The sequence below is a fragment of the Dasypus novemcinctus genome, chromosome 1 (genome assembly GCF_030445035.2).
Source record: "Dasypus novemcinctus isolate mDasNov1 chromosome 1, mDasNov1.1.hap2, whole genome shotgun sequence".
Lineage (NCBI taxonomy): Eukaryota > Metazoa > Chordata > Mammalia > Cingulata > Dasypodidae > Dasypus > Dasypus novemcinctus.
Genome location: NC_080673.1, coordinates 191640803 through 191665118, shown reverse-complemented (window position 1 = coordinate 191665118; position 24316 = coordinate 191640803). Strand labels below are relative to the sequence as shown.

The 24316-nt window shown below is 45.3% G+C and overlaps 1 protein-coding gene across 1 annotated transcript in view; it reads right to left on the bottom strand.

The window, feature by feature from the left end:
* The window catches only part of FAM184B (family with sequence similarity 184 member B), a 155936-nt gene that overhangs the window by 36875 nt on the left and 94745 nt on the right, over positions 1–24316 (bottom strand). The window contains exons 7-8 of the mRNA XM_058300526.2: positions 20802–20909; positions 4149–4255 (exon numbers count right to left, since the gene is read on the bottom strand). Of these exons, the coding sequence (XP_058156509.1) occupies positions 4149–4255; positions 20802–20909 (215 nt within the window). The remainder of the gene's footprint in view (positions 1–4148; positions 4256–20801; positions 20910–24316) is intronic.

Here is a 24316-nt window from a genome sequence, read left to right as displayed (position 1 = left end):
CCACAGTGTATTGAGATTTCAGTACTTTTCCCATTAACATCCTCTTTTGGTTCCAGTATCCCATCCAGGGCACCACGTTGCATATAGTTGTCACATTTCCCCAGCATTTCAATTTTTTTTTTTAGGAAATGTCTGTTCAAGTGTTTTTGTTCATTTAAAAATAGATATGTCTTTATTTTTGATTTATGGGGGCTCTTTATATACTCTGGATACAGGATGGATAATTTCCCCCAGTCTATGGCTTGTCTATTCATTATCTTAATGGCATATTTTAATGAGCAGAAATTTAAATTTTGATGAAGACCAATTTATCAGTTTTTAATTTGATGATCAGTGCTTTTTATATCCTGTCTAAGAAATCACTGCTTACCCCAAAGTTGCAAAGATATTCTGTGCTTGATGATTTTAGCTAGTATACTTAGATCTATGTGCATGGGGTGAGTAGAGGTTGAAGTTTTTTTTTCCTCTCACATGTTTATCACATTGTTACAGCACTATTTGATGAAAAACTTTTTCTATTGCTATTGAATTGCCTTGGCACCTTTAATAAAAATTAATCGACCTTCCATGTGTAGTCTATTTATAGACACTCCATCCTTTATTATGATTGATTTGCCTATCTGTACACCAATACCTCGCAGTCCTTACTACTCTAGCTTCACAGTAAGTCTTGAAATCAGGTTGCCTAGGTCCTCCAACTTTGCTCTTCAAGACTTTGTGTGTGTGTGACTTTTTCTAGGTTCTTTTTCTTTTTTTTTATTATCTATTTCTACAATAGGCTATTGGGATTTTATTTGAGACTGAATGAATCTACAGGCCAAATTAGAGTAAATTAACATCATAACAATATTATTACAATTAACATCTTAACAATATTATTACAATTCATTATCAATTTTGTAAATGTAAATAAACACATTTTTACTTCTTTTTCTTTTATATTCTAATTCACAATCATTCTGTCTGCAAATAATGACATTTTCACTCTTCCTTTCTAATCTGCATTTCTTTTTCATACTTTATAGCCTTGGCTAGGACCTTTGATACAACGGGAATTTGTGCCTTACGCCTGATCTTAGGGGGAAGATGATTACTGTTTCACCATTAAGTATGATATCAGCTGTTGTGTTTCATAGATGCACTTCAACAGGTTGAGGAAGTTTCCTTCTATTCATAGTTTGCTGAGTTTTTAATCATGAAAGGATAATAACTTTTGCCAAAGACTTTTCTGCAGATATTGAAATGATCTTTTTTTTTTCCCCCTTCATTTTTGAATGCAGTAAATCATACTGATTGCTGTTCAAATGTTAAACCTACTATGAATTCCTGGGTTAAATCCCATTTGGTCATGATGTAATATCTTTTATGTATTGCTGGATTTCATTTTCAAATATTTTGTTGAAGATGTTGTATTCATGAGGAATTCTAGTCTGTAATTTTATTTTCTTTTAATGTCTTTGTTAAGTTTTGATATCAGGCTTATGCTGTTCTCATGAAACAAATTGGGGGTGTACTGTCTTCTTTTTTTCTGAAAGAGTTTGTGTATGATTGGTATTATGCCATCTTTAAATATTTGAATGAATTCCCTGGTAATGCCATCTGACCTGGAGTTTTCTTTGTGGGCATGTCTTTAATTAAATATTAATTTTGTCATAGTTATAGAGCTATTATATTTTCAGTTTCTTTTTGTGTCCATCTTGATTAGTTACATTTCTCAAGGAATTTATGTTAAAACAAATTATGGGCATAAATTTGTTAATAGAATTGCTTATTACCCTTTGATAGTTTAAAAAATTGTACTGATGTCCATTTTTCATTCCTAATATTAGTAATTTGCATTTTTCTCTTTTTTCCCCAATCAACATTGCTATGGTATATCTGAAATACAGAGTATATATTACAGAGTATATTCCAATATTTGAAAAAATATGTTTACTCTTCAGTAATTCAGTGTAGTGTCTTTAAGTGTCAATTAGATCAAGGTGGTTGAAAGTGTAGTTCAGATCTTATATCCTCATTGATTTTTGACTAGTTATACTACCAATACTTGGAAAAAGTTGTCAAAATCTCCAACTATGATTTTGAATTTCTCCTTTTAGTTCTGTTTTTGCTTCATTATTTTTATTTTTATTTTTTATTTTTTTTGGAGGTATCGGGGATTGAACCCAAGACTTTATACATGGGAAGCAGGTGTTCAACCACTGAGCTACATTCATTCCCCTCATTATTTTTAAATGATGTTATTAGATCATATACATTTAGGATTGTTAGGTCTTCCCAACCTCTCTGTCATTATGAAATAGCCCTTTCTATCCATAGTAATATTCCTTGTTCCAAAGTCTACTTTCCTTATATCAATTTTTACTTCCTTATGTTTACTGTTTGCATGGCATATCTTCTTCCACCCTTTTATCTTCTTTATATTTACAATGTCTCTCTTGTAGATAGCATATAGTAGGATCTTGCCTTTTTATCTTCTCTCTTTTAGATGGAGTACTCAATTTACATTGCAGTTATTGGTATGGTTGGGTTGAAATCCATTGTCTTGCTATTTGTTTTTTTATTTACCCATTTTTTCTTCATGCTTTTTATTCTGTTCTTCCTTTCCTACTTTCTTTTAAATATTTTTTTCAGTATTGCTCTTTAGTTCCTTTATCGAATTTTTAGCTCTTCCTCATAGGGTCTATTTCCATTAACTAATTTTTTTTTTCTTAATGATGTCATATTTTCCTGCTTCTTTGCATGTCTCATAATGTGTTTATTAAATCCTGGATATTGTGACTTATACATAGTAGGGAATCTGGATCATGTCATTTTGCTTTCAAAAAAGTTGAGTTTTGTCCTGGTGGGCAGTTAAATTACTGGAGTCTCTTTTGATCCTTTCAAACTTGGACTTGTTTTTTGTTAGAGCCAAGCAATATTGTCCTCTGTTTGAGGGTGTCCAAAGGATTTGAGTGCAGCTACCTCTGTCCTCATCCCCCTCCCCCTGCCCCCCCTGGGTAGGGCACAAGCCTGGTCAGACAGAGCACCTTGGCCAGAATGATTGATTCAGGCATGGACATGTGCCCAAGCTCAGTCCATTAAAGTCCTCTTTGAAATTTCCCCATTGTTTTCAGGAAAGAGGGCCTTTCTTTCCTTTTGGGATTGCAGTCTAAACAGGACATGGTTTGTGCCTGCCAGTGGTAAGTGGTGGAACCATTTAGCCTGGAGGCCTGATTCCAGAGTCTGTCATCCTCTTTACTGCTATACTCATCTGTCTGATAGATACTGAGATAAAAGCTGGTAGGAACCATGGCTTTCATGTCATCTGTCGGGACCCCATATAGAGAAGTAAAATATAACCTGGGAAACTTTATCCAAATACACACATGGTTCGGGTGGACCCTAGAAACAATGAAGCAGAATCTTGTGAGGCGGTGTGACAGTCTGTAGTACTGTTCAGTAAATATTCACTCTCCCCTTTCCCTGCCTCCTGTGGAAATCATATTCTTATCTCCCCATTGATAATGGTCTTGGCCACTGGACTTGCTTTGGCTAATGGAATGTCAGTGGAAAAGAGAGTGAAAGGTTCTAAGAAGCACTGCGTGCTTCCACCAGGAATTTTGAGCTCCTTTCCTTCACTTCGACAGGGTTCCAGAGTGAGAAGATATGTGGAACAGACTTGAACCCTGCCCAAAGTTAGCTGCAGAGCAATACCACCTGAACTCTGTGCACACAAGCCTGGCAGAGCCTGGCAAAGTCAAGAATAAAGAGAGAACTAACCTATGACCCCAAAATCCCAGATACGTTGGGAATATTCGTTGCTGCAGCAAAAGCTGACTAATAGAGGTGACATAGGTGGAGGATTTCCCCCAAGTGACAAAGCTCCCCTCCCCCCCTTAAAGAACATTTGGGAGTCTAAGGAGCAGAGGTTTGGGGCCAATCCAGTTCTGAATCTTGAGTGCGTTTATTAACCTGCTTGAGTTTCAGTTTCTTTATCTATAAAGTGGTCTCTCTGAGTTTTGACATTAAATAAGAAGACATACCAAGTGTGTCTGTGTCCTCCCTGAGCATGAGGCAAATACTTGAGGACAGAATGAATGAATGGATTTTCCAGATCTGAGTCCTCACTCAATGGCGCACTCAGGAGTGTACATGTCCTTCTATACCTGTCTTCTTCATCGCTGCTGGCACCTTCTTTGGCTGCTAACTTGTCTTGATATTCCTCCTCTCTGGGCAGGGTCTGAGAAGATTCATTCAGCTTCAAGCATGGATCCTAAGGCAAAAAAATTGCAAGATGGGATTAAGTAAAGTTTACCCTCTCTGTTTCAACCTGTGGTTTACAGGAAAAGGAGAACAGAGGAGAATATGTCCCCCTCCAATTTCCTATTGCACACAGCTTGCAGGCTTGGGATGGCGAGGCTTGTGATGACAGGCTTAGTGCAGGGCCTGGCTTATGAACAGTGTCAGCCTTGACCTTGTGCCTGGCTGTTCAGTCCACAAGGTGCTTCACACAGTGGAGGAAATTAAAGCAAGGAGAGATTAAGTAAATTGTCACGGGTCTCATTGTAAGGGTAAGGCCACATTGGGAAAATAGGAATAGAACTACATTGGGAGGTGGGAATTGCAAGTGCCTTCAGATAGATAAATGACTTAAGGCAGCCTCCAAGGAGAGTGCCAATAAATAACTCAGGACTGCCCACAAGAAAAGTGCCAATAAATAACATGGGGCTTTTAGAAGAAAAAAAATAGATACACTATCTTCAGCTAACCGCAGTGTTCCACTTCTGTGCCTGCTTGCTTGCTCGTAAACCCCCTCCCCCTCCTAAAAGGTTATAAAAACACCTCTTCCTTGAGACTCAGGGCTGCTCTCTCCTCTGTGTAGGATGAGACAGTCGCCACGCGGCTAATAAAGCTCTCAATTGGAATTATATTCAAAGTCTGAGTCTGGTCAATATTGCTAATCTATAACACTCATCACCGGTCAATGATGCAAACAGGATATGCAAGCAGGGAGCGTGACTCTGGGGCCTGAATTCTTAACCGCTTCTGATACTGTCTCCCTTGTGTAATCCACCAAGCGGTCCTTGCTGTGCCTGCTTCATGGGACTCTTGTGAGTATCAGAGAACAGTGCTAGCACACGGCCAGTGGTGAGCATTAGCAACTTAGTATTATTCCCATTTTATAGATGGTGGTTGGCTACCTCTCATTATGTAGGATCAGAAAATACGGAAATTGCAGAATGACCAGAAATACTGAAAAACAGGGTATGGGAAAAGAATATGGAAACTATGAGTTAACATGGACACTTTTGAATTTTCTATTAATTATGTACATGCTATCATTCTCCACTTTCCACAGAGCTACAGAGATAAAAAATACTTTCTTATTTTAAGACTTCTACCTGTCACGGTAACCACTATCCATGGAAAATAGTGTCCGATGAGCTAGGCACACATTTGTCGGCTGATAAATCTCATTAAGTAACAATAAACCGCAGCCCCCAGTTTTCCACTAACTAATCGCAAGAACTGGAGTTTCACCAACTGTAAAACAAAGGGTTAGCTTAGGTCTGTGGCTTTCAAACTGTGGTTCAGACACCCTGGGAAGTCCTCAGGGGTCCCTAATGTGGGGTGCAGGGAGAGACAGAGCTGAGACCAGTGGGTGGGGCCTTTGGCCTTGACCTAGAACAATACTGTGACTTCTCTAAGAGGCCACCAATGTCAGGGCCAAGAATCTTCCTATTGCCAAATGCGAAGGTCACTTCCCGGGCCTTGGCTTATATGATCCCTCAGCAGAAATACCTTATGACTCCACCCTTCAAAAACCATTCTCTTTGTCAGCTTCCATGCAATGCTCTCTCCTGCATTTCCTCCTCCCTCGCCAACTGCTCCTTCTTGGTCTCTTCTGCTAAAGCTTCCTCCTCTCCTGCTTCAGGCCTCTGAATTCTCCTCTTTCCCCGTGTGCTCCCTAAATCCCACCTAGTAGGCCCATGCCACTAAATGGCACATGGCTACTGAAGACAAATTTATTTCTCTACTCCCAACCTTTCCCCAAAGCCTGAACTTGTACATCCAGGCATCACTCAGATGACCTGAATGTTTAATAAGTTTCTCAGAACTGAACTCTCGGTCTCACCTCCCCCAACACCAAGGACACTGTCACCTCAGGGCCTTTGCACTGACTAGTTCCTCTGCCCAAGATGCTCTTCCCTTTGATATTTGCATGCTTTGCTCTCTCACTGCATTCACTTCCACCACGAGACCTTCCCTGGTTTAAAACTTGAGCTCTAGTACTATACGGCCTATATTTAAATGCCAGTTCTTCTACTTATTAATGATGCAACCTTGAACAAATTACTTAAGTTATCATGAGGATTAAAATGATGAATAAATGCAAAGTCCTTGGTAATTAGCACCAAAATTAATATTTCCTGGGGTTATTATTTACTGACTACTTTCTCTAAAGTATCACATCTCCCTTTGTTTTTCCCCACCTTGTTCTGTTTTCTTAAAAGTACATGTGATGCTCTGGCATTGTTTACTTTTTTGTTACCCATTTGATTCACTGGAAAGTAAGCTCCATGAGGGCAGGGACTTAGCCCTCTTCAACATTGTTTCCTTGGTGCAAAAAAACAAAACGAAACAGAGCATGGCACATGGGGAACACTCAGTAAACACTAAATGAATAAACCCAAATGAAGCACATGGGGCCACGCTAGGATAGTGGAGGACCATTTGCCTCTATGCTCTCCCTCTGCACCCCCTCCCTCCCATGGAGAGTCTGAAGGGCCTGGGGACTAATTGCACTTCTCTAACTGCATTTCTCATGAGAAATCCACGGGGCACAGGGGTTGGAAGAGGGGAAGAAGTATAAATATGGCTGTAGATCACAGTTTGCATGTTATCAAGCTCTGCTCAGGAGCCCTTTGTGCCTTGATGATTCCTAAATTCCAAGTTCTGTTTGCATCATTTGTGTGGCCTCTAAATATAGCACACCACCACGTGATGCTGGAGCCCTCACCTCCAGAGAATCTGAGGAGGGGCAGCACTTGGAAACCCACTGCCCACCCTGCCCAGGAGACCCCGGGTGGGACGCTCAGCAACAACGACCTATTCAAGAGAATAAGAGGGCCATCTTGGCTGAGCTGGATCCTCATCTCCCAGGATTTCCTTCTCTGCACAATTCTGCACAACGTGACTCTGCATAAGCTGGGAAGGTGAAAGTGCAGCGGCCGGCACACTCTTTTTGTGCTTGGAAGGCTGATGCAGGGCGCCAGGTGCAGCTGCAGCTCATGCATCCTGCTGCCAATCTGCTCGTTCACCTTGGTGCCATGGCCAGGGGCCGGGCTCTCAGCTCCTCCCGCCCCTACCGGGTCTGCGCTGGCTTCTCTCTGTCCTGTGCCGGTGTGTGCTGTTCTGGGGCAGCTTTCTGGCTTTTCCAGCTCCCGCCAGATCCTCTTCTGGCTTCTCCGGATCCTGGGCCAGGTGTTGTTTAGCTCCTTGACGAAGGATGCCAGATTCTCTTGCAAAACACCCACATCAGCCAAGGTGGAGGCCTGCAGGCAGTCAGAGACCCACACAGTTCAAGTTCAGCCTCACCTTCATCCTTGATCTTCCTTCCTCACTTCACATCTGTCCTTTCTTTGCTGACTACCAGCCCTGCTGACTTTAGGCTCAGCACAGGATATAGAAGCAGCAGTTGAACAGAAACCTACTGGCTCCCCAGTTGTGTCAGGTGAATTCTAAGTGATTACTTTCTCTGATCAAACCCTGACTGATATACCCTTTCATCTCCAGACCCTGTTTATCCTTCAAGGCCCTACTTAGCTTGTCACTTCCTCTAGGAAGCCTTCATTATTCTCTTTGCTGCAATTATACCGTCTCTTCTTGGAGTCTCCTTAACAATTTTCTTTGGTACTGTAATTTTTCCACATATATTTATTGATTGCTTACCATGTGCCAGGCCTTGTCCTAGGGGAGATAGCAATAAACAAAAAAGACAAAAGCGCGAGGAGTGCCGTGCCCCACAGGGGTGTCCCCCGCGTAGGGGAGCCCCACGCGCAAGGAGTGCACCCATAAGGAGAGCCGCCCAGCGCGAAGGAGGGAGCAGCCTGCCCAGGAATGGCGCTGCCCACACTTCCCGTGCCGCTGACGACAACAGAAGCGGACAAAGAAACAAGACGCAGCAAAAAGACACAGAAAACAGACAACCGGGGGAGGGGAGGGGAATAAAATAAAATAAAATAAAAATAAATAAATAAATAAATCTTCAAAGTGTTTAAAAAAAAAAAGCGTTTAGCTATAGAAGCATTTTCTTTCTTCCTTCCTAGAAAATCAGTGAAAGGTGAAAGTAATCCCACATATGGTTTAAAAAATGTTCTAAATCTTACAGCCAGTAACTGAGAACATTCCGTGTTCTTTTTTCATAGCCTGAATCCTCTCTTTCCTGTACCTAACTGGAAACTGAAGTGTAGCTGGTTCACACGCCAGTGGCTGCACAGACCCACCTTTGCCTGGAAATATCAGGTATTTGGGTATTTTGGAGGCCATGAATTCCTAGAATGCCTACTGGCAAGTATCATAGTCCAAGCAAGACAGTTTTATGAGTCACCTGTTAAAAATACATGTTTTGTATAATCCTGGGGAAAATTTCACAGTGAATGTGAAAGACAAAAAAATCAGAGTTGCATAATACTACAATAAAATGCATAAATGATGATTAAAATGAACTAGATTAGGTTTCAAAAGGAAAAGTGAGAGCTATGAAGAAACCTTGGTAAATAGAAAGCACAAGATATGTCAGCAAAAACAATTCTACCTATACCAGAAATCATAATAAACAAAAACAGGCTAAGTTCAACAGGGAGATCTAGCCTGATAAAAAGAACTGTTAATTAAAATAGTCTAATAATGAACCTGTAGGTGTCTAACAACAAAGCCTCAAAACATAAGGCAAAAATGTTCAGAACTGTAAGAAGAAACAGGCAAATTTATAACTATAAATTATGATACACCTTTCAAAAACTGATACATCAAGAAGACAAAATAAGCAAAGATATGGAAACTAAACCTCAAGTTTAATATAGCTATAGCTGCTAACATTTATATGGTACTAAGTATGTGCTAGGCACTGGTCCTAGTACTTTATATTTAAAAATCATTTACCCCAGAAATGTATGAGGTGGATACTCTCATACCATTTTTTTTTTTTTGAGGTACCAGGATGGAAATTGAACCCAGGCCTTGTATGTGGGAAGACAGCACTCAATCACTGAGCCATATTGACTCCCTTGAGTTGGTTTTTATATTTGTTTGCTTGTTGTTTGCTTTTTTGTTTTTAGAAGGCACTGGAAACAGAACCCAGGACCTTTCATGTAGGAAGCAGGTGCTCAACTCCTTGAGCCACATCCACTCCTCATATACTATTTTTTTTTTAATTTTTTTATTTTTTATTGACTTTGTAATAATATTACATTAAAAATATATATGTGAGGTCCCATTCAACCCCACCCCCCCACCCCCCCCTCTCCCCCCCCCCAACAACACTCGTTCCCATCATCATGACACATCCATTGGATTTGGTAAGTACATCTTTGGGCACCTCTGCACCTCATATACATTGGTTCACATCATGGCCCATACTCTCCTCTATTCCATCAAGTGGGCCCTGTGAGGATTTACAATGTCCGGTGATTACCTCTGAAGCACCATCCAGGGCAGCTCCATGTCCCGAAGACGCCTCCACCTCTCATCTCTTCCTGCCTTTCCCCATACCCTTTGTCCATTATGTCCACTTTTCCCAATCCAATGCCACCTCTTCTATGTGGACATTGGATTGGTTGTGTCCATTGCACCTCTATGTCAAGAGGAGGCTCAGATTCCACCTGGATGCTGGATGCAATCCTCCCATTTTCAGTTGTAATCACTCTAGGCTCCATGGTGTGGTGGTTGTCCTTCTTCAACTCCATCTTAGCTGAGTGTGGTAAGTCCAATAAATCAGATTGTAGGTGCTGGAGTCTGTCCTCATATACTATTTTAAAGATGATGAAACTAAGGGAGGAGAATAAGTAACTTGCCCAAGGTCATACAGCTAATGAATTAGAGAGCTAGGATTCATATATATATATATATTCTTCAACTTTTAAGCTGGGAATATATGCTGTTTTCTAGCATATAGGGAACATTCGTAAAAACTGACCCCATGTTAGACTACAAAGCAAATCTCAGCACAGTTCAAAGTGTTGACATTCTACAGACCAGGCTACCTGATGTCAGTGAAATAAACTAGTGGGGTAAAAAAAAAAAATGTGAGACAAACTTTAAAACTTCTGGGATAGGGAAACGGACTTTGGCCCAGTGGTTAGGGCATCCGTCTACCACATGGGAGGTCCGCGGTTCAAACCCCGGGCCTCCTTGACCCATGTGGAGCTGGCCATGCGCAGTGCTGATGCGCGCAAGGAGTGCCGTGCCACGCAGGGGTGTCCCCCGCGTGGGGGAGCCCCACGTGCAAGGAGTGCGCCCGTGAGGAAAGCCGCCCAGCGTGAAAAGAAAGAGCAGCCTGCCCAGGAATGGCACCGCCCACACTTCCCGTGCCGCTGACGACAACAGAAGCGGACAAAGAAACAAGACGCAGCAAACAGACACCAAGAACAGACAACCAGGGGAGGGGGGGGAATTAAATAAATAAATAAATCTTTAAAAAAAAAAACAAAAAACTTCTGGGATACAGTAAACATATACACTTGACATTTCTGGAAAATTTACATTTACCAGAAAATGTTCTAGAAGTTAGAAAAAGACCAACAAAATAAACCCAAGGAAATTAGAAGTGAAAGACATATGAAAGACAAAATGAAGTAGAAAAAGAGATCCGACCAACATGTCTGAAAGCTGACATTTTGAAAAGGTACATCATGCTTCTGGCAAGCCCGAGGAGGGAAAAAGGGAAAAGGAACTTAAAGCAACATTGATAATAGGCAAGGATCTCACCACAGCTATCATAGCGGTGGAAAAGAATTCCAAATGTACTGAGCCATGAGGACTGTGAAAGAGAATCTGCAGGATGTAATTTTCTGGGTCACCTTATTTCGACTACAGTTAAATTTAAAGGAGTCCTTGGTGGGGATCCAGCCTCAGAGGAGGATCAAAATGCTGCAGGACTTGTCATTGTCCTAAATGATATTGCAGGGACAGATCCAGGACGGTATGTACCCTGCCATAACCCAGTGAAGGGGCTGGCAGAGAGTGTAAATTACAATGTAAACTATAATCCATGTGGTGCAACAGTGCTCCAAAATGTATTCACCAAAAGCAATGAATGTGCCACACTGATGAAAGAGGTTGGTGATGTGGGAGGAATGGGGGAGGGGGGTATACGGGAACCTCATATTTTTTAATGCAACATTTTGTGTGATCTATGTATCTTTTTTAAAAAGATAATAAAAATTTCATTTTCAAAAAATGAATTAAATTTTTTAAAAAATGCTACAGGCTGAGGGACCTGGATTGTGCCACGAGCTCCCAGCTACATGGCATGGGTCTATTTATAACCATTATCTTGTGGGGACTTACACCTCTGTCAGGGAGGCAGGAAAGGCACTGCTGTCCTTGCTTTACAGGAGGGGAACTAAAGAGTGTGTGGAGAAATGGCCGGAGGTTAGAATGTTTCATGACGCAAAGTCGGGTCCTTAGATCATCAGGTCCTTTCAAGACGGAAGGGTCCTGAACAACCCGCAACTGTTTGCAGAAAGAAACATTCGAGCCTTGCACATCATGGGAAAGATGTGATTACTCTGGCAAAATGTTACTGAAAGGATACAAAAATACCTCTTCTCCCGTCCCTGCTATATTCAACAAATACCATGTGGAAGCTTGGGTTGAGGCTCTTAGTCCTTGAGACTCTGAGTCCCCTGTTCCCATCTTTTCTTTATTCTTATCTCTTTCTTAAGTTCTGCGGCATCTCCCGTTCGAGTCATTCCTTTATTGAGCTGGTCTCAACAAGAGTGGGGTAGTCCAGTGACTCGTCTAGGGTGGCCCGGTGGGGCCCCGGGCTGGCTGACTCCCATCTGTGTCTTCCCACGTCACTGCACGGTTCTAAGCGGTGCCACTGAGGACACAATGGCCAGCTCCCAGCACTGAGTTCAAACCATTTGGGGCAAAGTGCTGCTGAGAAGTATCTGCAAAGCGGACTCCACAATCCACCTGACACAGGAAGGCTCTTGAGTTTTCCCCAAATCAACATGGAGGTGAACTCAGTAATCCTTTTTGTTTCCATTTACTTGTTTCTCCATCCTGAGACACCAGAAACTGGGCTGTCCTGCCAACAGAAGAAGGTGGCTACCTCCGAGCGATTTGTGAGAAGAGAACCCAGTGTTTTTCTAGATCATCCTCCAGCCAACCGCTAATATGTGAAGGATTTCTTTTCTTTTTTTTAAAGATTTATTTATTTATTTAATCCCCCCCTCCCCCGGTTGTCTGTTCTCTGTGTCTGTTTGCTGCGTCTTGTTTCTTTGTCCACTTCTGTCGTTGTCAGCTGCACGGGAAGTGTGGGCGGCGCCATTCCTGGGCAGGCTGCACTTTCTTTCACGCTGGGTGGCTCTCCTTACAGGCGCACTCCTTGCACGTGGGGCTCGCTCTCCTTACGGGGCGCACTCCTTGCGCGTGGGGCTCCCCTACGCGGGGGACACCCCTGCGTGGCAGGGCACTCCTTGCGTGCATCAGCACTGCGCATGGCCAGCTCCACACGGGTCAAGGAGGCCCGGGGTTTGAACCACAGACCTCCCATGTGGTAGATGGACACCCTAACCACTGGGCCAAGTCCGTTTCCCTGTGAAGGATTTCTTAAGCTAACCTTTCCATGACCAGGACTCAGAGTGGTACCCTCATTTTTATTCAGTTGTCAGGTCACGTATCTGCTCATGTCAAAGCGGGTGTTTAGCATCTGCCATGAGCAGGTATGTGAGGTGTTGGCAGGAAAACAACTAATAAGACAAAGTTATTGCTCTTGACAAGCTTACAGTCCAGCAGGAAGGAAAGACACATTTCCTGACAACTGCAGCAGATGTAAAAAGCAATGGTGCTGGCCAAGGGGCCCCAGAGGCAGTATACTTCTCCAAGCTCCGTGCTTGGGCAGGTTTCCTGAAGGCAGCAAGGTGGGGTGGCAGTGGAGAGGAGAGTGTTATCAGCAGAGCGGGTGGGAGCCTGGACATTTCCCATTTCCTAAGACTGGCCCGACTTATTCACATTTGCGAAAGGCTGCTGCAGGGAGCAGGAGACAGCTCCCTGTCTTTCCAGCTGCATTCACTCCCTCTCCCTCCCCCTGCGCCCCCTGTACTGCTTTCCCCTAGGCCCTACCCAGCCCTTCAAATCCTTCTCACTCTTTAGGAGCCTTGAGCCAGCAGAGCCTGGCGCTGGCAAGGCTCAGCTGCTCCTCCTGCAGGCTTCTGGAGAAGCTCCTCTCGAGGGGAATTCTGGCAGAAACACTGCCCTTGTCTCATCCCTCAGGTACCGAGGCAGCTGGATTTCAGCCCAGTCCCTCTGGAAGCCATATGGAGCACAGCCACCGGCAGGAAGGCAAGTCAGGGGCTGCTGCCAACAGTTCAGGAAGGGGACTGTAAATGTTGCACCAGGGCATGACAGGAGGGGAAGGGAGGCAGGAACCAATCGAAATAAACTTGGCAGGGCTGGTTGGCTGTGAGAGGGTCAAGGATGCACCGAGGTTTCTGCCTGGGTGACAGGATATACGGTGCTCAGATGGGGCATGCAGAAGGAGGAGTGCTGTAGGATGGGGAGAGAATGAGTTCTGTTTGAGCTGTGATGAGTGTGGGATGCCTGGGGACCCCCGAGGAGAGACATCCTGCTGGCCTTCGAGGGTGTGCATCTGAAGGTCAGGGGAGAGGGCAGAGGGTCTGGGGAGCAGGAACCCACAGGCTACAGGTAATCCCACAAATGGAGGCAGCACACAGAGTGAGCCTGAGAACAAGAACGCGAGACCACAGAGTTCTAAACTTAGCAGTCTATTTCCAATCTCCAAGGCTGGTCTGTTCTCAGTCACCCTGCTGAAAATGAAGAAACCCAGACAATTTTCACCATCCAAAGGACTCTGGAAGGGATCATTCCTCCCTCAAAGCTACTTGGGAAGTCAACGCCTCCCATCGCTCTGGAAGCCCAACCCAAAGCTACTTGCAAAAGGCCTCACTGGACGTCTGAACCAAATCTCCTTGTAATCCATTTTTTTTAAAAAAAGTAGCCATGGGAGCGAGTGTAGTGCAGTGGTTGGAGTGCCTGTGTCCCATGTACAAGGTCCCAGGTTCAATCCCTAGTAACTACTAAAAATAAAAAAAATTTTTAAAGTAGCTATGTGGGCTCACCCAGGACACCTAACAAGGAGGTGAGGATGGACAACCACCATACTAAGGACCTGAGAGAGTCTACAGCTGCAAGCAGGAGAGTCCCATCTGTCAGTCATGTGGGATCGAAGCCCCCTCTCAATTTAGAGGTAGAGTGGGTATCACCATCCCAGAGTCCTCAGGATTGGGGAATAAAATGCATTCTAGAGTGGACTTACTGGTATTCTACTATAGAATTATTGTGACTTAAGCAATGGAAGAAATTGTATCATTGATGTGGAGACAGTGGCCACTGGAGTTGCTGAGCGCAGGGAGAGGGAAAAAGAAGTGTAATATGGGGGTTATTTTCAGGACTTGCAGTTGTCCTGAATGATACTGCAGGGACAGATGCAGGACATTACATATTCTGCCAACACCCACTGAATGGAATGCAGGAGAGTCTATAATCCAAGCTGTGTAGCAGTGCTCCAAAATGTATTCATCAATTGCAGTGAATGTACCATACTAATGAAAGAAGTTGTTGATGTGGGAGGAGTGGGGGGTGTGGGGAGTGGGGCATACGGAATCCACTATTTTTTTTAATGTAACATTTTGTGTGATATATGTATCTTTTTAAAAAATTTAAATATATATATATTTTTTAAAATCTTAATTTTAAAAAAAGTAGCTATGGATTGAACCCAGGGAATAGGAATATAACATTTAAAGGCAGGTCAAAGATGAGATCTGATGACAGAAACAGAAGAGGAAGGGGCAAAATGGGAGGAAAAATTAAATGGAAAAGAAAAGAAGCCAAGTTAGTAGTTTTAAGAATGAGCAGGGAAGAGTTCAGAGGAAGTTGAGAGGCCCAGCTTACCCTGGTAAGAGGAGATTCAGTGGAACACTGGGAGAAGAATCCAGATGCAGTGGGATGAGGAGAAAGTTCTGCCAGTGATCCTCCAGCTGCGGCCCACCCAGACAGGGGGGAGAGATACAGTGTCTTCCAGCTCAAATGGAGTTTTCTGACAACCAAAACCCAGCCTCTTCCACAAGGGCTGGGCCCAAATATTCCTTTCCTCCCTCTCCCTTGTCTTGTGTACCTGGCATTTTTGGGTCAAAGAGCATCATTTAAAAAGAGCTGGGGTGCCATTTCACAAATAAACCAGATTGTGGAGATCAAGAGTTGGCTGAACATCAGGCCTAGTAACTAATATTCCTTTCAACTGTCTGCTCTGCTATGAATTCTGAGTAGAATAAACTCTGGCTGCCCACTTTTGTTTTCTGCTTGGGATTCCAGTGTATCCTCTAGCAGGAATAATTCCAAGCCAGTGCTCTCTCCAGGGCCAAAGTGGTTTGGGTATGGACAGAGTGCACAGAAAAATAAATAGCTCTGCCTCACCTCCAGGCCACCCACCACAAAAGCCTCCTCCCCACTCCCCTGAAGCAAACGGCTGGTTATTTTAAACCCATGTTCACCGCAGGTCTTCACCTTTCATCTTCCAGGCATTTAACCTCTGCAGTATTGTGTCTGTTTTAAAGGTACACCCATGCCCAAGAAACCTCCTGGAGGACAATATTCAAAGTCATTCTCAAGTTCAGTTGACAGGCTTTCAAAGGAAGCATTAGGAACATCTTAAAAATAGAACACCTAATGTAATGGGGGTTTTGCTGAAACGATTACAGGGGACGGTGATAGACACTATAAAGCCATCTGACATTTAAAAACTCTTGAACAGTTTTGAAAAGTACCTTCATATGCTTTCTACCACTCAGTACGAGTCTCTGAGGTCTGAAGGGCAGGAAATACGGCCACCATTTAACTAACGAGGCACAGCACAGAGTCGCGGCTAAGAGCACCGGCCCTGGTGCCGCCGTATGGGCCTCAGTTTCCCTTTGTGAAATGAGGATAATATAATACCTGCCTCACTAGTGAGTTAATACATGAAAACACTTGTGCCTGGCATGTAGGAAGTGGCCCATCTACACCTGCTGGTGTGCGTACGGAGGAAACGGATCTCAGAGAGGTTACTGGGCTTGCCTGTGGACCCCGAGTAAGTCTGACGTGGAGCTGGGCTGGAACCGGGTCCCGATGCTGGAGCAGAGCTCCTCCCCTGTCCTGAACTGCCTTCCTGTGCTGCGGAGCCCCTCAGCTGGATGACAGGAATGTTGTCTCCAAGGAGACAGATGGAATTAGACCCCTCAACTCACACCTGACCGACAACATGAGTTGAATGGCCCGGGGACAGGTGGACATCTCAGGGCAGTTATTTAAGAGCTTGTGGCCACTTTCTGTTGGCCCCAGGAGAGCTGATGATCTCAGATTCATATGGACCCCCGGCTACGGGACAGGTGACGGCTGCTCGGCAAACCACACAAGGCCCCCACTAAGTTGGGGACGCCTTCCAGGCCAGGGGGAGCTTCTGAGTGCCCCTCATTTGCCCTCCATGTGCCGCTCCTTCCCCTGGCAGGTCTTCTGTGGTGAATTTGTGTTCCACTTTGGTCTCAAGGGTGATGTCACTGCTCGGTAAAACCTTCCTGGACCTCCCAGGCAGCACACAGCCTGTCCCATTTGCCATCTGGGCTGCCATTATCACATCCCTTCTCATACCGGCTTACTGGTTTTTATTTCCCCCATTTCAATCTGAGCACCTCGGGGACCGACATCCAGCCCAGTGCCTTGTGTCGTGACAGCACACAGATACCTGTTGACGCGAAATGAGCTGAACACTGATGACCGCAAATGACTCTCCATTTCTTTCTGGAGAGGGTGTCGGCAGAAGCAGCTATGAAAACAGTAGCCCCCAGCCCAGTGTGAAGTAGGCACCAGTGGCATCTTCCAGAAAAAAAGGTTTCCTTCAGAATTACCAAGACTGAAATGGTTTTCTGGAAACCAGTGAATAAAACTACACTGAATCTGAGAGAACCAAGGTGATTGGGCACGAGAAACTAGGTCCAAAGGTCCAGGGACGTCCCAGCTAATTTTGGTGAAGGTGGAGCCACACCAAGAGCCAACCCTCTGTCCGCCGCTCTGTGAGTGGCGTGAAAAGTCCCTTCTCAGTCGGCGTTATTACTTATATTTCCTCTGATTCACTGAAATGCTTGGGCAGAGCAGCATAGGGTCTAAACTGAACCCAAGTCTTGAATAAACTTAAATTTTATAGCCACTCAAATCACCAAGAACTCCCCTGGGGAGGTGGTCATTTAATAGCCCGTTCTGGGGTCCCCGATCCCACCAGCAAACTGGCCACAGAATTGTTCAAGCCACTGAGCCCAAACACCTGTGTCCTTGTCCTGTGGAGCTGCCACTGCTTTCTTTTGCTCACCCATGTGTCTGAACGAGCCTGGGAATTCCTCCAGGACGTCTGGATCTCCAGGGCTGAGGCAAAGTCTCAACGCATTTGGCTGGCATATCGTTGGCTTGCAAAAAAATATTTGAACCACGTTATCAATTTTCTCTGATCCTATTGGCAAAGTTCCGAAAGTTGTGTGACTCACTGTGTTGGCAAGGTTTTGGTTACCGGGCACTCCCCCGGGCTGCTGGTAGAAGTGGGCACTAAAGCAACCTCCGCAAAAGCCACTTTGGTAGCCATGTCTGTGAAAGTTTAAAACACACATACCACTGGACCCAGCAAGTACTTACACATGGGAGAAGGACATAGCTACCATCCTAAGAAGGCCAGGTGCCATTTCAGATGCTGATTTCATTTAATCTTCACATAAACCCTCTGCTGTAGGTGGTGTCATCATTCCCATTTTACAGACAGACCCGAAGCAAAGAGAGGTTAAATCATGCATCCAGCCAGTAAGAACCCAAGCATCTGGTTTAGGAGTGAGCTCACCTAACTACTATACCACACTACACTCCAGCCACAGTTCTTTCCATAGAAGGATCATTGAAAGTAGTGAAAAATCAGATAAAAATGAATGCCCATCAGAAGGGAAAGGTGAAGTATATTATGGCTTGTCTGGACAAGCTGAGCGCCAGAACTTCTCTGGGTTCCCTGTACAAGTACAGCCACTGCGCAATCTTCCTAAACTGAATTGTCTACTCATTTTTCAGCCTGTCAAGCTTTTTTTTTCTTCTCTCCCCTCCCCCCCGTTGTCTGCTGTCTGTGTCCATTCGCTGTGTGTTCTTCTGTGTCCACTTGGATTCTTGTCAGTGGCACTGGGAATCTGTGTCTCTTTTTGTTGCACCATCTTGTTGTGTCAACTCTCTGTGTGTGCGGTGCCACGCCTGGGCAGGATGCACTTTCTTCACGCAGGGCGGCTTTCCTTACGGGGTGCACTCCTTCCACGTGGGACTCCCCTACGCAGGGGACACCCCTGCGTGGCATGGCACTCCTTGTGCGCATCAGCACTGTGCATGGGCCAGCTCACCACATGGGTCAGAAGGCCCTGGTTTTGAACCCTGGACCTCCTGTGTGGTAGGTGGACACTCTATCCATTGAGCCAAATCCGTTTCCCTTGTCAAGCTTATTTTAAATCAACCTTATCCTTGACGATCCCCGTCAACTCCATTCCAACTCTCTGCCATTGTCACTTTGAGATGCTCAGAAATATCCACATGTTTGTGGAACAACCTTTCTGGAAAACCCTGCAGGATGCTGGTGTAGTTCAGCTGTCCCTGGAGCCAGGAGGTCTTTTGGTAAAAGGTTAGCTCATGAGGCTGGTTCTTGAGACAATGAGGGAGAATGACAATATTTACATGTTCCTGAGGCAGCACTCTTCAGGAAGGACTGGGGACAGCTTCACAGCTGACAGGGGACAGCCCCGTCAAGGAAGAGGCCTCTGCTCCTTTCGGCTTCTCCTCCAGGGTTTTGAGGGGTAGCGGGGCCTGCTCAAGAAATCAGAAGAAGAAACACAGTCCTGGCTGTTCTCCCCGACCCTAAAACACACTTGGGGCCTCTCCTTCCTTGAAGGCTCCCAGGTATGTACGTGATGCTTTTACAGACAGAGTGGGGGTTGGAGCCACAGAAGCAGTGGTTCTGTCCTGGCGCAACTGCTTGGCCACCTGTGGTTGTGCCTAAGTCACCGGTTACTCTGACCTCCTCTGTGAAACGGACACATGGCAAGTTGCTGTGGAGCTCTACTGGAGCCATAAATGGGAAGATTGCTCTGTACCTGACCAGGCACCACACAAACCTTCAGTATTTTTCAGATCCATATCCACTTGATTTTTGGCTCACTGGACCTTGTTAAATTTGCAGTTAAGCCTGGGTCATTGCAGCAGAGTGCCGTGGAGGCTGCTGGCAGGAGCAGCCCATGAACCCAGGGAGAATGGGGTCACAGGAGAGAAACTGCAGTTCCTGGGGTCACTCAGGTACGTGGGAAATGGGTTCCTAAGAGACGGAGGGTGAAGTGGTGAGATTTAGACTCAGATGCTTGGTGTTTTCCTACCTGGGGTTGGAAGAGGACCAGAAATTTGGGGCAGCATAAAAATACCAGTGGATTTTTATTGATTTCTTTGGGGAAGATCCTGGGGATTGAACCCGGGTCCTCATATATGTAAAGGCAGTGCTCAACCACTGAGCTTCGCCGGCTCCCTACCAGTGGGGTTTTTTGTTTTTTTATCCCCCACCCTTGTGGCTTTTTTCTTGCTGTCTGCTTTCTGTGTCCTTTCGCTGTGCGTTCTTCTGTGTCTGTATTTATTTTATTTATTTATGACCCCCCTGCTTGCGGCTTGCTTGCTGTCTGCCCTCTGTGTCCATTCGCTGCGCGTTCCTCTGCGTTTTTGCTCGTCTCCCTTTTTGTTGCGTCACCATGCTGAGTCGGCTCTCCATAGTATGCAGGTGAGCCTGCCTTCACAAGGAGGCCCCGGGACGCGAACCCAGGGCCTCCCATATGGTAGACGGGAGCCCAACTGATGGAGCCAGAGCTGCTTCCCTACCAGGGGGTTTTTGGTGGCCCCAGCTGCAGAGGTTAAGAGGACAGCTGGAAGAGGAACCAAGTTGTCATTCAAGCCAGGGCGCTCGAACACTGACCTCAAGGGAATTATTTATGCTTCTGACGTCACTCAGGCCTCCGGCTTTCACAGCGTGCCTACCGTGTGCCAGACAGAGAGTCGGACAGCAGAAGGTCCTGCCCTGGAGGAGCGTCCCCACCAGGGCAGCCTCTGGTGGAAGGGCTATTGGGAGGTGGAGGGCCGCGGCGGGGGACCCGCTCCCTGCGGGCTTCGTGCTGGCAGAGTGAAGGCCCCGCTCCAGTTGAGTGCCGCCTTTCTCTGCCAGGCAGGCTGCACTCACACAGGCGAGAGAAGATTAATCGGACCAGACTTGCTCTTTCTCAGACTACGTGGGTAATTACTCAGAACTCTATCTTCTTTGTGGTGTTTGTAAATGGATTTTGCGGTGACTTTTTTCCCAGGCATTTTGGCTGTGCCGAGGGGGAAGATAAAAGAGCCCATTAGCATCAGCACGTGTGGCTGGGGACTGTGAAGTGCTGGAAGCGAGAAGAGAAATACCCTTAATTAAAGCAGAAGCAGCCAGAAGTTACCTGGGTCTCTAAAAGGCTGCAGCGGTGGCAGTCTCGTTCCTGGGGCCGTTCCTCAGCTCTTTGAGAAGGTACCTTATTTTGTTGGATAAATTCTTCCAGCCTTAAAACCTAAAACCGAAGAAAAAGGAACATTAGGCAATGAAGAGCCAGGACGCCTGCACATGGCCATTAATCTGAGTGCCAGTTCTCGGTTCTGGAGAAAGGACTCCAATTAGACAAATTCTTCCAGATAGGCTATTTTTAACTAGCTAGTTGTTTAATTTTTTCCAGAAAAAGATGAGCCTGACAAGTTCCCAGTATCCCATACTTTCCTTTAAATTATTTACATACTTGTATCTCTCCCAGCCTGGAGGGCAATTTTCAGTGGCTTTTGTATCACCCTGGAAGGCCACCCTATTTCTTTAAAAAAAAGGTTAGCTGGTAAAGAAAAGGAGCAATATTAGAGAACTGTACAGATAAGACAAGAGAAGAGTTTCTAGAAAGTGCTATTATGTTGTAAAGCCTTAATTAGGAGTACTATTATCAACCAACAAATTGCAACGAATCAGTTAAACAGACTGTCTTCCCTGCTCTAGACTTTGAGGAGGATGAGGCCAATAACCATAAAGGAAACTCAGACATCAGTAACGCACTTTCACAGAAAACCTAATATTTGTCAGGTACCACGCTAGGTGTGAGGAAGGGAAGGGAGGGACAGAGTGACAGCAAGATGGAAAGGTAATAAAACATGGTCCCTGCCTTTAAGGAGCTGTCACTTTACAGGGGAGAAAGACCTGTGATTCTAACCAGAGCAACATTCAGTAGAGGAAGTTACAAAATAAGAGCTGCCATTTATGATTTACTCTGTACCGGGCACAGACCTAAGTATTTCACAGTATTAACTCTTTTCATCTTCACCACCTACCACTATGAGGTAGGTACTAGTACAGAGGACGCACAGCAAAAGCTCTACTCGAGGACAGCTGGAGCAGCTATAAGGACACCTGCTGGTGATGATGGTGGGAAATGGTATTCCAGGCATCTGGAATTGTTGTTGCAATGGCAGGTACAATGGCAGAGGAAAAACAAGATGTGTGTGAGAGCAGAAGGGAGTTTCAAGTGGGGGGAACCCCCAGAAGGAGTGGATGGGAGGTGGCAGAGTTCTGGGGAATAATGCTGGTAAGCTAGCGTAGGCCCAAATTGTGAAAAGCTTGAGGACTAAAGATTTTAGGGAGGGAGGAATTGGGGCCCTTCAGCAGGTTTGGGTTTTAGAACATCATTTCTGAAATTAGCTGGCTTAGAGAGAAAGTGGAGGCAGGGAGATCCATGAGAAGGCTCTTGTATGATTCCATGCACTATTACAGAAAAAGAGCAAGGCCACCTGAACTTCCTCTTGGCTTTACATATTGAATATTCAGAAAAGAAATATTAAAAGATGATGAAACTCTCCTCATAGTGTATCTTGCAAAGGTTTATGAAATACTCAAATGAATCCTGTGCTATCATTTATATAATATCTATAAGCAGGTTAAAAAATAGAACCTAGGCAAGCTATTCTGAAGATCTTGTCCAAGGCATTAGAGTAGAAAAAGGGGAGGGGAGAGGACCCCAATGACTTGACAACTGCTTGGATGTGGAGGGTCTGGGGGTGAGGCTGGGAGAGGAAGGGGAGGAGGATGTGGTCCCTGGAGACTCTGGTTTGTTAAGTGAGCAGCTGATAACACCACAGATAGAAGGAATCAAGGTAGAAGAACAGGGCTGAGACACTACGTTAATGTGACAACTTCCTGGTCACACCTTGCAATCTGTAAACACTCAGGTCCCGAATGAGCCTTGGCCATCAAAGCGGCAGTATTGGCATAGAGGTTAAGAGTGAGATCTTCAGAGCCACGACATCTGGGTTTGAATTCAAGATCTGCTGCCTATTAGCTCGGTGACTGTGGGAAAGTGATTTACCTTCTCTGTGCCTCTGTGATCTCATTTGTAAGCCAGAGATAATAATATACTGTTGGGAATTGAATAACATACCCCCAAAATGCATGTTCAAGTCTTAACCCGTGTTCCTGTGGGTGTGAACTCATTTGTAAAGAGGACCTTTGAAGATGTTATTAGTTTAGATGTGGACCCCTTTGTGGAGAGGCTCTTCCAAGATCCTTTCCAGATGGGGCAAAAGTGAATCAGGGTGGCCTTAACCCGTATGCCTGGAGACCTTAGGAGGAGGAAACACGGATGCAGTCAGTCAGTACAAGTCAGTGGAATTCAGAAGAGATGCCAGTGAGAGAGTGCCACATGGCAGAGGATTGTGGGAAAGCTACCCTAGAAGGCCACAGACATCAGAGAAAGCATGGTCTTGCTGACACCCTGATTTTGGACTTCTAGCTTCCCAAATCATGAGCCAATAATTTCTGGTGCTTAAGCCAAGGAGGATATAGTATTTATCATAGCAGACATAGCAAACCAAGCACCTGCTCTGTAATGTGGTTGTCAGGATTTTAAAAGTTCATTCATGCAAACAGCTCAGGATATACCTTGTGCTGAACAAAGGCTAGTCACCGTTATTTTCAAAGAAGGGTTTCAAGGGGCAGTCACACAATATAGGAAACCTCCCTTATCTCTGCAGAGCAGAATGATCCAGGCACAATTTAAAAAACTGATGGCTTGGCTCAACAGGAAGGGAGTAAGGGAGGGAAGGAGGAAGAGGGAGGAAGAGGAAGAGGGAAAGAGAAAGAAGAACAGAGGGAGGAGAAATGACTTTGCTGGCAGCCCCTCCTTGGCCTGGAATGAAGCAGAAGCCTCTTTAGCACACCTTCTACTGAGACCCCACCTCTAGACTTTCTGATATACCATGTCTAAGGTACAGCATACTGATTTTTTTTAATGGCATAGAAAAGCATTAGAGAGAATTTTTAAATCTGTGCGCTCACAACTCACCTGAAGAAATGACACATCAAAATACATTTGCAAAGACAACCAGCAAGATGGCGGCGGAGTATGAAGCTCCTGGAGTCAGCTCGTGCCACAGGGCAGTTAGTAAACACCCAGAGCTCTCTGGAGCTAGCCGAAGCACCAGTATGGAGCTCCAGGAGGCCAGCAGAGCATCCTGCACCATCCTTGAAGGAATGGAAGGAGGAGGCTGCCCATCTGCCGAGAAGACTCGTAAGTAGAGGCTCCATGCCCCAGAGGCTAGTGCCCATCCTCCGCTGGAGGCACAAGCCACCTCGGGAGCTGTTCTGTGGCTGGAATTTGAAGCTCCATTTCCCAAAAATAGGGGAGGAGGAGATGGTTAGCTACCAATTTTAGTTACTGATGAATAAATCTGGCTGGCTATGAGCAGCTAAAGTTTGACCCTGTGTAAGTCAGAAAGAGGCTGGTGGCCACCATTTTGACTCCGCCCCCAGCATGAGAGGAAGCCAGGCTAACTGAAAATCACAATGACAATAGGAACTGGTTTATTTCACCCAGATCGGCCTGGAAACCTAGCCTAGGCTTCAGCCCCACTTTTGGCAGGAAGGAAGCTGGCGGGCCCTGCATCTGCC